Raw genomic sequence first — 13,387 nt, forward strand, 5'->3', positions numbered from 1 at the left:
TCTTTATGTGCATAATAGAGGTAGCACAGTGGCACAGTGGTTAGCAGTGCTGCCTCACAATGCGAGGGAGTTGGGTTCGAATACCAGTTTGGGTCACTGTCTGTGTGAAGTTCGCATGCTCTCCCCATATCTGTATGGGTTTCCTCCAGTACTCCCATTTCCTCCCACAGTCTGAAAGATGGGCTGTTTAGGTGCATTGGCCATACTAAATTCTCCCTCAATGTACCCAAACAAGTGCTGGAATGTGGTGACTAGGGGATTTTTACAGTAATTTAATTACAGTGTTAATGTAAGTCTAATTGTGACACTAATAAAAGTAAATAACAGTAATTCCAGCATTTTTGCCAAACAGACTGATTCTGCCAACTGGTTTTGTGACCTATCCTCAAAAAAATATGAACCACATGGTGTCATCTCAGGTAAATAAAACAATGGTTTCCACCCACACCACAAGATTAAACTTTCTATGTCTCTATCCAGATGCTGACAGGACTACAGTTTCACTCGTGTGCTGGATTTCGGTCGTTTCACACATTTGCAGCACTTTCTTATTTTGCTTCACTTTTGTGGGACTGGGTTAATCTTCACCCTTCCGCCCCCCAAAGAGAAATATACTTTATTCATAAATCTGCAAGAACATTATAATCATTTCCAAGATGAACATCGCACAAAAAGGAAAAATGTTCAGCTTCTTTACCATACATCGTAACATTGTGAGCTGCTGTTTCAATGCAGTAAAGGAAACGTTTAACGCCGAGACGCTTCAGTACCTTTGGAGTAACGTTGGGAGAGGCGCGTCGCCCTGCCGTCCAAATAGGAACTTTCAGAACAATAGCAGACGGGGAGCGAAGGAAGAAAGGAGGGAGGGGTGGTTTGGCTGTTGTCAGACGTAGTCGTGAGAGTCAGCGGGGGTGGTGCTCACTGATAACGTGACGGTGACGGGGAGTCGCCACTGTTGACATTTTCTGGCTGAGGGGAGGGTGAAGGAGCGGCTGGCTCCATTACAACAACAACAGCAGCAGCAGCAGGAGCCAGCGGCCGCTGCCCGCCCGCGGAAGAGGGAAGCTCGCGCCACACTCGCCCTGTTTAAACGGCCGCCGGGTTCCAACTGCCTCCTCACTTCCCGGCCGCTCTATTTATATTATTGTATTAAGGCGTTTAGCATTGTGACAGGACAATTACACGCTGCCGCGGATATTCTCGCTGCAATAAACGTGTGTTTGAATCGGGGCTGGGCTATCAAGGTGTCTTAAGGGTGCTGTGGAGAACGACGTCTTTGATCGTTAATTTTTTTGGGGGGGGGGAAAATATTCGACGACGGGCGACACTTTTACGTTTTAATCGGGGAAGAGGAGGGTTTGTGTTAATTACAGGTGAAGGAAGGACGGCTCTAGCCCTACTTCTCTCTCCATCTCGCTGTGTGAAGAAAGCTCCGCCGCCGCCGCGGCTGTTGTCGAGGATGCTGCGGTTGTCGCTGCTCGGGTAGACAGTTGGGTGAGGCGGCGCTCGAGCTCCTCCGCTCCGTGCCCGCGAGCCGCCGCTGAGATTGATCCGGTTCCAGCGCCCTGCCGTCTCTCTCTGCCTGTCGCCGCAGCCGCCAGCGGGGATGTGGGTCAATCCCGAAGAAGTGCTGCTGGCCAACGCGCTGTGGGTGACCGAGAGAGCCAACCCATACTTCGTGCTGCAGAGGAGGAAAGGGCATGGAGAAGGAGGCGGAGGGCTGGCCGGTAAGGATGCCAACTCAACCTCCTTTTAAATCAGTGTCGCAAGTAGGTTTACATTATCACTGCAATGAAGTTACACTGTGAAAATCCCTTAGTCGCCACATTCCTGCACCTGTTCGGGTACACTGAGGGAGCATTTTAGCATGACCAGTGTCCGTAACCAGCATGTCTTTTGGACTGTGGGAGGAAACTGGCGCATCAAGAGAAAACCCATGTAGACACTGGGAGAAGGTGCAGACTCTGCACAGACAGTGACTCAAGCTGGGAATTTAACCAGGGACCCTGATGCTATGAAGAAACAGTACTAACCACTGTGCCACTGCACTGCCCCTCTATATCTGAAAATACTGGAACATCTCAGCAGCTGACAAACCTTTGAAGTCTCATCCTGACTTGAAACATTCTCTCTGCATAGGTGTTGTTAACCTGCTGAGATTTTCCAGCATTTTTTTTTAGATTCTAGCATCTGCAGTATTTTGCCTTTATTTAAACCTGTGTGTTTTAATTGATGCCCAAGCCGACAGTGCAAACGTGTTCCAATGAGTACTGTGTTGTTATTCATCCTTTGATGCTGTGGTTTGCCTGTGACGAGCAGAATGTGTAAACATAATGGCTGGCTTTCGCATGTGTCTTTCACCCATTTTTGACTGGGTGACGTGAGTTTACTACAGTATTGGTGCACATGATTAAACCTGGAGTAGGCACGTAAAGTTTTGTTCAGCATTTTTCGGCAAAATCTATCAGTTCAATACCAGCATTTGAGATCTGTTTATTGTAAGTCACACAGGACTCCCTTTAGTTGTTGAGGTTAGAGATGGTCAATGTCGTTGTGTAAACGGGTACTGTGATTATCTAATCACTGTGTGCTCTGTGATTAGTAAAATATCCATATTTTGGATTTCATTTAATGTCATTTAAACGTGGGAGATAATCGGAGAACCATTGCAATGGTCTCCCAAGATTTTATCCTTTGGTTTCCTCTAAGAGAAACAGATTACTTTATCTTTACTGGAGACAAATAGTGCAAATAGTTTGTTAGTTACAATCCCCATATTTCTTTGATGAGATATTGGCACTATCATGTGCCCAGTTATCAGTTACACAATATTGTGTCCCTTCATCTAGATAGTCCATACTGTTTCACAGTTGTTTTATTTATATGTTTTTAGCAATAGAACTCGATTTTTAAGATTGTAAGCAGTATGAGGGTTCAGTGCTATTTAAGTCCTATATAGGCTATTGATAGTACTGTTTTTCATTGGTAAATGCTGCAATATCTTGTAAGTATGGCTTTACGCAACTTTACAGACTGTAAGACTCTTCTCAGTACTGCAGATTCTCATCCATGGGCTTCCAGGCGAAAAGCTTTGCTTCCTGTGTGATCTTGTCATGTGACCAAAGGTTTTTCAGTCTCCGAACCAACGAATATGGAGCTAGAGCAACAGTGAATCTTGATTTTAAAGTTTATTTTTCATCAAAGCATTTCATAATGTTATTAAAATACAGAAAGGTTGTTTCATGTTAATTCAACACTTAATAATGTGAGAAAATAGAAATGATTAAGACTTTTTTATCTCCTGATTTAAATTCTGAATCAAAATTCAGGTAAAGTTGCCATAGTCCCAGGTGACCACACGCTACTCTCCCCTTTGAGGGGGAGAGCTGACTGGTGGTGATTTAACATGAGAATCACCACACCTCAGGCAAGGGGCATGGTTGAGAAGGTGGGCCTTCATGAATAATTTCAAGCTGGTACAGGGATTGAACACAGGCTATTGGCATCACTCTGCATCATGAACCAATACATTCCGGATGACTTATTTAAAGCTACTGATGCACTTGCTGATGATTAACATCTTTTGCTTCTGGTATCTTGTGTCAGTACTAGTTCAGGCATAGTACAGCCAGATGCAAAGTAAGGTTCCACCTGCTCTTTTCCTAGAAAATACATTAAAAGAGGCAGGGATGATGTGTTTTTCTGTTCAAAAATATAGATCTTCCTGCAAGAGAAAAATGATCATGTGCTTGGAAATTATATTGACTGTTTTACAGATGGTTTTTAATTAAACTCATGGAGGCAGACATTGTTTTTCTGAGGTCAGCCAGCTCTGATCAGCTTCGAGCTGTCAGTGTCAGCTCCGGTGAAAATCAATGGAGCTGCTCCAGACTACATATCTTTGAGCACCACGTCACTGAAGTCAGTCTCTATAAGCCTGGAAACAACCTGTAAAACAAACAATATTATTTAGAAGATAACAAACAGTTTTATTTGTTTACATAATGGCACTTCACAACTTCAAGTTATAAGAATTTGAGCAGGAAGTGTAATATATTCAAAACCTTTACAATGTGTAATGTGTCCCCTTTCTGTTTTAAGACAAGTATAAACCTTTCACCATCACAGAAATCTATCACCATGGGTCTCTCTCTCTCTAGGCATCAATGACATCATTGATCTTGCATTCTGAGAGTAGCTGAATTAATTTTATTGACTGTAAATTGCTTTCGAAGTCAATCCAAAGCCATCCAACCCAAGGAAAGCACTCAGTGAGGGTATGCTGCATGCTTCAGTGGATATTCTGCATCAGGGTGTCCAAACTATATATTGCAAGCTATTTGTACCCCCACCAAACTTTGACAATTTGACTTTGAGTAGCAGGCAACTTGTAAATAGTTACTTGCATTTTTAGTTCATTATCCTGTTTGAGTGTGAAAGTTTTAGTTGTGAGATATATATACATATGTGTATAAATGAAGCATAGATTTAAGTTCTTATGTGACCTGTGGAGCCATATGATGTTTACATCTATGACACAAACAAAAGATTGGTAATTTTTGATGCAAGAGCTCTATAGCCTTCGTAAGCTATTGGAGTAACAACAATAAAGGAAGATCCAGGAGCACAGGACATTGGGATCATTGGTTTTCAGTATTTCCCATTGATTGTGCTAGCATTGTAACTTTGGTTTTTGAGATTCGAGCTTGAACCTTACTGAGCTAGGAAAGTGACAGGTGATCTCCACATCACTGACTTAGTGATGTAGCTTTATTGTGCTGAGCACCTGCAAAGAATATGTTTAAAATTTCCAAATAACATCGTATGATTAGTCTTCAAAGACGTTTATTCTACCAGCCAAAGAGACAAGTATACATTTTATTTATTTTTTAATATAACAAGTTTAATTAAATAGGCAATCTTCTGTGATGTTGCACATGGGAAATCGAGGCCAAATGTAGTCTTCTGGTGATGATAAAAAATTTGCTGGAAATATTCAGCAGGTCAGGTAACTGTGTGGAGTGAAACAATTAACCCTTATTTGGATATGAAACAGTGGCCTGCAACTCCCTGGCTCCCCAGCATTGGATTTTGGACTACCCAAAAGATGCACTATGGAATCCCTCTCAGAAGTTCACAGGTAAGAGTTTTCCCAACAATTGTCCAGAAGGGCTAACTTCCCTGGACAATTGTGCTGCCATTTGATAAAGCGATTTAAATCACTAACTTCAGATGGTTCTGGCAGTGTTACACTCATATAGTTGCTCTGAAAGAATTAGAAGGGAAAAGAGCACTTCTAACTACTGCATTGGGCAACCCCCACGCTCATACACAGGACCCCATCCACCGACTGACTGGCCCCACACCACTGACCCACTCTACACGACCCCCGCCCTCATGTCCAACTCCTCTTCCCCCCCACCCCCCATTCCATTCACTCACTGTAGAAACTTACCCTGTTCCTTTCAATGGGACTAGTAAATTACCTGCTTCACAGCAGCTAGTGCCATAAAAAAGGGACACTCCCTCCTTCCTTCTGTTCCTTTTATACTTCATCACTGAAGCTGGCGATGTGCTTTGCTTCTTGATTCTCACCTGGCCTGAGTCAAAAAGGTCGTGCAAGACAGGCGCTTTAGAATTTAAGTGCAGATAAGTCAGTACAGAGTGGCAATCTACCACTGAAGTTATGCCCAATTATGTCTGTTTCTGTCCATAGATACTGCCTGATTTGCTGAATATTTCTAGAATTATCTCTCATTTCAGATTTCCAGTATTTTAATTTTGCATTGATATTACAGTGAAGCTTAGTTATGGGGCAAGGATAGTAGGAATGAGGTATTACTTTGTAATTCAGTCCTGATTTAAAATTAAGATGTATGTCTTTATCTTTCCATTAGTTGGCCGTCAAATAGTGCCACTATTGGCTGCTGTAGTTGCAATATGGTACATTGACATAGGCTGTTTCAGTTATAAATTTGAATTTATCTGGAATAGACATATGAATTTATATGAAATAGTTGGCAAGAAAATTCCATACCTGTAATATTTTAAAAGTAGTTTAACTGTAAAGTTTAACACACCTGTAGTGCAAAAATAAAAATTGACAAGAATCTTTTTCCAAATTCCTATGAATTGGTATTATTTCTAATTTAAGCAAGTTTGTTTCAACAGATGTGTTTCGCGTAAGGTTCAGGAATATTTCCACACAAAGGAAATATAAATCTTTCTAAGGAAATGTAGAACATATCATGTCTTGATGCAAATTATCAAAAGTATGCAGATAAAGCAAATGATTAGGAAAAATAGAATGTTTTTGTTTATTGCAAGGATAATAGAATATACGATAAGGAAGTTTCGCTACAGTTGTATAGGGCATTGCTGAGACCATGTTTGGAGTGTGCACTTTTGGTCTCTTCAAGGAAGTGTATAATTTACTGAGAAGCGGTTCAGAGAAGATTCACTCGACTGATTCATGGGATGAAGGTTTTCTTACGAGGAAAGGTTGAGCCTGTATCCATTGGAGTTTAGAAGAATCAGAGCTGATCTTCTTGAAACACATAAGATCTTGAGATAACTTGATAAGGGAAACATCCTCTCAGCATTTACCCTATGAGAGAGACTGGAACCAAGATACACAGTTTAAAAATAAAGGATCTCTCATTTAACACAGAGATGAAGGTACTTTTTTTCTCTGGGTTGTTAGCCTGTGTAATTCTCTTCCCCAGAGAGCAGTGATGGTGATCGTCAATAAATATTTTTAAGACTGAGTTAGATAGATTCTTGATTGACCAGGGTGTAGGGGGTGGAGAGGAAAGTAGAGTTAGGCTACAATCAGATCAGCTGTGACTTCATCAAATGGTGGAGCAGGCTTGAGTGGCTGAATGGCCTGGTGCTACTAATTCATGTGAGAATGTATATGAAATATGCATAAATTATGAAATCATTTTTGGAGGGATTCTGAAATTGAGATGTAGCTTAGTTACCTTCCATGTGTTATAGAATTAAGATATTAGCTGTCTAGCTCAAACACTCTTGAGATGAGATGTACGGTGTGTGGAGAGTTCTTCAGCTTGGAACTTCTTTAATTTGTTAATTGAATTTGACGAGAGTTAACTTCATCTGCCCAAACCCATACAAAACCTAAGTTTTATGTTTGAGGCAGTTGAAAAATTGGCTCCAAACTAAGGACAACAATTTCATGGTCAGCATTGTGAAGGTAAGGTGTTTACTTTCTGCTATCCTAACAGCACCTCTCTGGGCTGCATTTTAAATAATTTTGGGGCACATTTTCATCGTCTTCACCTGGATGGATCAGCCATATGCTGTCAAACTTGCTAAATTTTCAAGTTGGTTAAATTAAAATCCAGCTGGTTCTCATGCACTTGACAGTTCATTTGGCCAGATTTATACTCAAATGATGGACATAAGAATTTATCTGTTTTGTCCTAGACTTGTGACTGATTTAATACCCAACCTCTTAAATTAACTATACCCTATCTCTATTTATACAATAGCAAAGTATTGCAGCTGTTGGAAATCTAAACTAAAGATAAAGGGTGCTGGAAATGCTCACTAGACCCAGCAGTATCTGTGGAGCGAAAAAAGTTAATGTGTCAGATCTATGATCTTTCATCAGATCTAATGAAAGGTTGTCAACCTGAAACGTTAACTGTCTCACTCCACAGAGGCTGTCAGAGTATTTCCAGCATTTTCTGTCTTTTTCTCTCCATGTACTGATTTATAAGATTGAGATTTTGTTTTCACATTTTGAGTCTTTGCAGTAGTACAATAACTTCCATGTTGACTCAGCTGTGATAAAGTGTAAGTGGAGCTCCAGAGTGATGTTCTAGCCTGCCTTTTACCAATATCACTTGTCTCCAGATGCTGATGTTATGCTTGCATATTACACTCGTATTCTTTTGGATCACCTGTTCAGTTTTACCCTTGGGTCCAAATTATGCAGGTGTACAGAGTTTAAGATTTTTATAACAGTGCCTATGGAATTGGATAACTTATCCGTCTGCTTTTTGATTTGTCCGTGGAAGTAGCATTTCTTCAGTTAAGAACAGTGCACGTATGAGTGAGTGCATCTTAACAACAGAATGTTTGACATTGCATACCTCTGTTGTATTCTTCCTATTGACACTGTGGAAATTCCTTTCTCTTTAAAAATCAGTCTCGAGAGTTAATGCTCAAGGATGAAATGAGAATCTTCGAGAATATCACTGATGGTAGATAAAATAAGTGAAGTTCTGTTCCTGTAATTTTGAGAAGCACAAATAAAGTGATGTACAAATTAGAAGAAACAACTCTACCCCCCTCTCCTCCCACCCCGTCTTTGGCTCATGTTAAAGGAAAGACAACTTGCTCAAAACCTTGGAATTGCTGAGGAAAACTTAAGATGCATTAGTGGCTAGTTTCACAGTCTCAAAAGGTTACATTGCATATTTTGTAGAATGAGGCCAAGTTTGGCATTCTGGAAATGGATGAAATTGATTCACTCATTGCATGTTAACATCCAGAGGATGGTTTCAACTCAGACAAGTTTGAACTGATTGCTGTTATAAAGGAAAGATTTGGCTTTATGTAGGGAGTAAATGCCGAGGTGGGGAACAACATCAAACAACACTGTTTATGTTCCTGGCATGTAGCAGCATGAGTGGTTTTAAAAAAAGGCATTGGTGAAAAAAATGAACAAATAGGAATGACATACTTTCTCCAATTAATACTTTTGCTTTACTGTCATAGCAAAGTGAATATTTTGTACAGGTTTCAATCTGCTGTATGTTATACAGTATTCCACACTTTAATGAAACTAGTTTATTGTGTCAGAGACCTTCCATTGAGCTTGCATTACAAAGTTCTGCTTTTTATATTTTCTTGATAATATGAATGCACTTATGCAGTATAGGCTGAAAAAATATGACCCTAAAAGAAGTAGCTACAGGTATAGTGGTAATGCATTAGTTGTAATTTTTCAAAAGTTCTTGGATTTTGGAGAAGTACTAGAGAATTACAAACTGTCAGTGTGACATTCCTATTCAAAAGGGAGGGAGGCAAGAAGGGTAACTATAGGCCAATTAGCCTAACATCTATTGTTGGAAAATGCTGGAATCAATTATTAAGGAAGTAATAGTAGCATGTTTGGACAATTGTAATCTAATCAAGCAGAGTCAGCACGGCTTCATGAAAGGAGAATCCTGTCTGATTGACTTACTTGTTTTTTAAAAAAGTCTCAATCGGAGTGCATTGAAGTGGACTAATAGATGTTTTGTATTTGGACTTGGAGAAAGTGTTTGACAAGGTTTCTCACAAAAGGTCAAGTCGTAAGTTAAGAACCCATGGTGTTGGAGGTAGTATATTGCGTCGGATAGAGAATTGGCTAAAGGGCAGGGAATAGCAAGTGGGCATTTTTTTAGGTTGGTGACCTGTAACCAGTGGGCTTCCAGAGGGACTAATGGTGAGACCACAATTGTTTACAATATATATTAATGACTTGGAGGAAGGAAGCAAATATGTTGTACCCAAATTTGCAAATGACACAAGATTAGGTGGAAAGCAAGTTGCGAGAGAGATGAAAACAGTTTACAAAGAGATAATGGTAGGTTACATCACTTCATTTGTGCTTTTCAAAATTACAGAAACAGAACTTCACTTATTTCACCTACCATTAGCGATATTCTGGAAGATTCTCATTTCATCCTTGAGCAATAAACTCATTGGAGGCAGTACAGAGAAGGTTCACTAGGATGATCCTTGGTATGGAGGGATTTTCTTAACAGGAAAGGTTAAACAGGTTGGGACTATACTCATTGGAATTTAGAAATGAGAGATGATCTCATTGAAACGTATAGGATTCTTCTGGGGCTTGACAGTAAATGCTGAGAGGGTGTTTTCCCTCATGATAGAGTCTAGGAACAGAGGGCATAACCTCAGAAGAAAAGGGAGCCAATTGAGGACTGAGATGAGGGCTGAGAGTCTTTGGAACTCCTTGCCACAAGAACTGCAGGGGCAGAATCCTTGTGTATATTTCAGGTTGTGATAGATTTTTGATTAGTGAGGGAAGTAAAGGTTACAGAAAAGGGGCAGGGAAGCGAATGTGAGGAATGTTGGATCAGCTATGATTGTACTGAATGATGGAGCAGGTTCAAGGGCCAAACTGTCCACTCCTATTCCTATTTCGTATAGTCTTACTTGTATAATCTGTGCCTCGGCATTTAAGATTATCTATTTAGCAAAAGTTCTATTTTTAAGAAGTTCTTTGATATTTCAAAAGCTGCACGTACTATTACACTTTTCCGGGTCCTTTGTCCCCAGTATATGGGATGCAATACTGCTTGAGTAATACAGCATAACTGTACCACTCCTGTCCAGAAAATATGGTGATATGTTCACCCAAGGAATCAGAGTTGCTGTGGCACCTTGCACTTTTACATGCATGTTGTAGTCTGGAGCTATAGATGATGATGCTAGAGGCTGTAATTTTCTTTCCATCACATTCCATCCTTAGAAGGTGCCCTTGTTATATTACAGGAACTCTTCTTAGAAAAAACCTTTTCGTACATTTGCTGGCTTTAGAATTCTAACCATCAGATTTTTGAATTCAAACCATTATTTTTTCTACCAGTCTATTAAAAGTGCATTATACTTCTGCTCCAGAAGGACAGAAATCTGTAGATTTTCTGGCAGACATAGTAGAATCTGCCGTTTTGAGTTTCAGAAAACAGTGACTTGTTGTAATAAAAGCAAAATACTGCAGATGCTGGAGATCTGAAATAAAAACAAAATGCTGGAAAAGTCTCACTAGGCCTGGTAGCATGTGAGGAGAGGGAAACATAGTTACTGTTTCGAGTCCAATATGACACTCTTTCGTACCTGAAGAAATTATTTCCCGTGACTTCCCCTTCCAATTGTTGGATCACGTTGAGACGATGGCTGTGATTTTCTGCTCCCTTCCTTGTAAGGCGTGAATGGTGACAGGAGCAGAAAATCCCAAGAAACCCAAATTGCATTTCATGTCAATGTAAAAGTGATTGTCTCCATCCCTTGCCAGTGACTATATGGATCCCTGATGTTCGATGTCAAGAGCCCTATTATCATAAATTTGAATCTAATTGCCAAGCCTCCACACCTGATAATGCAACGGGGAGATTATCATTCGTGCCAACGTGAATTACGGCTAATCTCCCACAGTATGCATCAATCTGGCTGCCAGACCTGCTCGAGGAGCTCGAGTGAGTAGGTCACTAGGGTGAGAGGATCACTCCTGGGCAGTGCTGGGGGGGCTCAATTTTTCCTTTTGTGCACTGGGCCAAACATTAAAATGGTCCCCTAATCTTTTTTTAAAAAATTAAGTTGCTGATGAGTCCACCTCATATGGAACCTGCCTGACCCTTGGTTTTTTTTATCTCTTAAGTTTCTAAGGATATGGCGAAGAAAGCTGCTGTTGGGGTCGATGGCTTCAATGCCGCTTTCCCTGCCCTCTGCAAAAAGGGGAAAATTTTGTGCAGTGATGATGTTCTTTTCAAGTTAGTAAGCTTGTGAGAAGTTTGAATAAAAAGTGAGGTTGAGAAGATTCATTTTCAGATAATTTTTTAAAAAAATGGTTGCATTCAGGTGCTATTAAATTCCATCAGATTACAATGCAAGAACGTTTTATCCATCTGTGTAGTATAGTATGAAAGATAGATATTCTGTGTCAAGAATTTCACATTCTACTTGTTTAAGTTCATGTAAGATTATAGTTATAATAATTTTAACCTTTTAAATAATCCATAAGATTTTTGTTAATTGGCCAATTATAAATAATTGTTTTTACATCTAGAAAACATGACCGATCTGTTCTGAAAAGTTTAAGTCTGAACTTTTGACAATCTCTAAATATCAAGAATAATTACTATAATTGTGGATGTTTCCCTAGCTGTAAATAATTCCAATAATTTTTGTTTTGGAACTTTCAATACAGGTTTGCTTGTGGGGACACTTGATGTTGTGTTGGACTCCAGTGCTCGAGTTGCACCATACAGAATCCTTTACCAGACTCCTGACTCCCTAGTCTATTGGACAATTGCCTGTGGTAAGTTCCAACAGAACAGTTCATTCTTGTGTAACTTGGACATTAAAAACCCTAGAAATATTTAATCCTTTTCTTTAAGAAAGTAACAATTTTTTAATAGATCTGAAGCCAGAGATAGAACAATATTCAGTATAATTTATCTTTCTGATCTTAGTAGTACTAACACTAGGTTTAAATCTATAAATCATTTATAAAGTGCTAATGTATAACACTGTGTTCTAAATGTCTAATGGAAAACTATCTCCTCTGTACAGTAAATAAACAATTTTTTAAAATTGCTACAGCAGTTTTCTTTTGAGTATCTCAGGATATCTTTTAATGGGGTGCGCTCTAATGTTTGAGCTGTTTCTTTAGGAAAAATACATTTTATGTTGCAAATACCAATACTCACAATGTAAAATTTATTTTCAAATTATGTTGTCTGTGATTTTGCTTTGTTAGTCAATTTTTAGCAGATTAACTTGAGCCTTGGGCATTTTAGAATATCTTCCTCCATTTTAGGACTTCCTGCTCAACTTTCAGTTAAATTGATTTATTTCAAATAGCTGCACACAGGCTCTTCAGTATTTATTTTGTAACCTGGATGCTGATTATGAAAATTGAGTATAAGTTATCTCAAAATTACTCAAGTTATAGTTACAACCTGGCAGGGGCAGCAGTGTAAGAAATCTCACAACACCAGGTTAAAGTCCAACAGGTTTATTTGGTAGCACAAACCACAAGGTTTCAAAGCACTGCCCCTTCATCAGGGCAACAGTGCCAAGTTGACACTTCCAGAGTGCCAGAGGTGGGTCCTCTGGGAAGCCCCTTTGAGACAGTTCCCCTTATGTGTGGTGATTGTGGGGTGGGGGTGCTCTGATGCTTATGTGGTGGTAGGGGGGCTTATCAGCTCTATTGTGCCTTGGTCCTGCTAGAATGATGGTGCAAAACACGCGTCCAAATTCTCTGTGTACTGAGTGCCAAATAATCAGGATTGAAAACTTGGCTGTGCATCTGGAGCGATATACACCTGTTTTCAGTCTGAACCTGACACTTTGCCAAATTTTGGGAAATTTGTGACCTGCAGTATATCATTGGTGGTGGTAAACATAAATGGTGCTATTCACAGCATTAGATGCCACCTTTTTATCTGACCACATGTTGGCTGAGGATGCTTCTACTGTCATATTCTTTTGTAATTTGAAGGAAGCAAGGGAGGCAACAAGTGGTGGGGTGGGGTTGTGTGGCCGAAGAGGGAATTAAAGTGTGGAACATATGATGATACAGGCATGGGCGTGAGAGCTTCAGCTGCAGGTGGGCTAAAGCTGGAGC

General features: G+C 39.9%; 1 protein-coding gene across 1 annotated transcript in view; it reads left to right on the top strand.

Annotated features, from left to right (window-relative positions):
- The first annotated feature begins 608 nt into the window (after positions 1–608).
- Positions 609–13,387, top strand: part of tbc1d9 (TBC1 domain family, member 9 (with GRAM domain)) — a 50,097-nt gene continuing 37,318 nt past the window's right edge. The window contains exons 1-2 of the mRNA XM_080194081.1: positions 609–1,727; positions 11,966–12,076. Of these exons, the coding sequence (XP_080050207.1) occupies positions 1,607–1,727; positions 11,966–12,076 (232 nt within the window). The 5' untranslated portion in view covers positions 609–1,606. The remainder of the gene's footprint in view (positions 1,728–11,965; positions 12,077–13,387) is intronic.

This window comes from Carcharhinus amblyrhynchos, chromosome 1, assembly GCF_965287045.1.
Source record: "Carcharhinus amblyrhynchos chromosome 1, sCarAmb.v2.hapA, whole genome shotgun sequence".
In the NCBI taxonomy this organism is placed as follows: domain Eukaryota; kingdom Metazoa; phylum Chordata; class Chondrichthyes; order Carcharhiniformes; family Carcharhinidae; genus Carcharhinus; species Carcharhinus amblyrhynchos.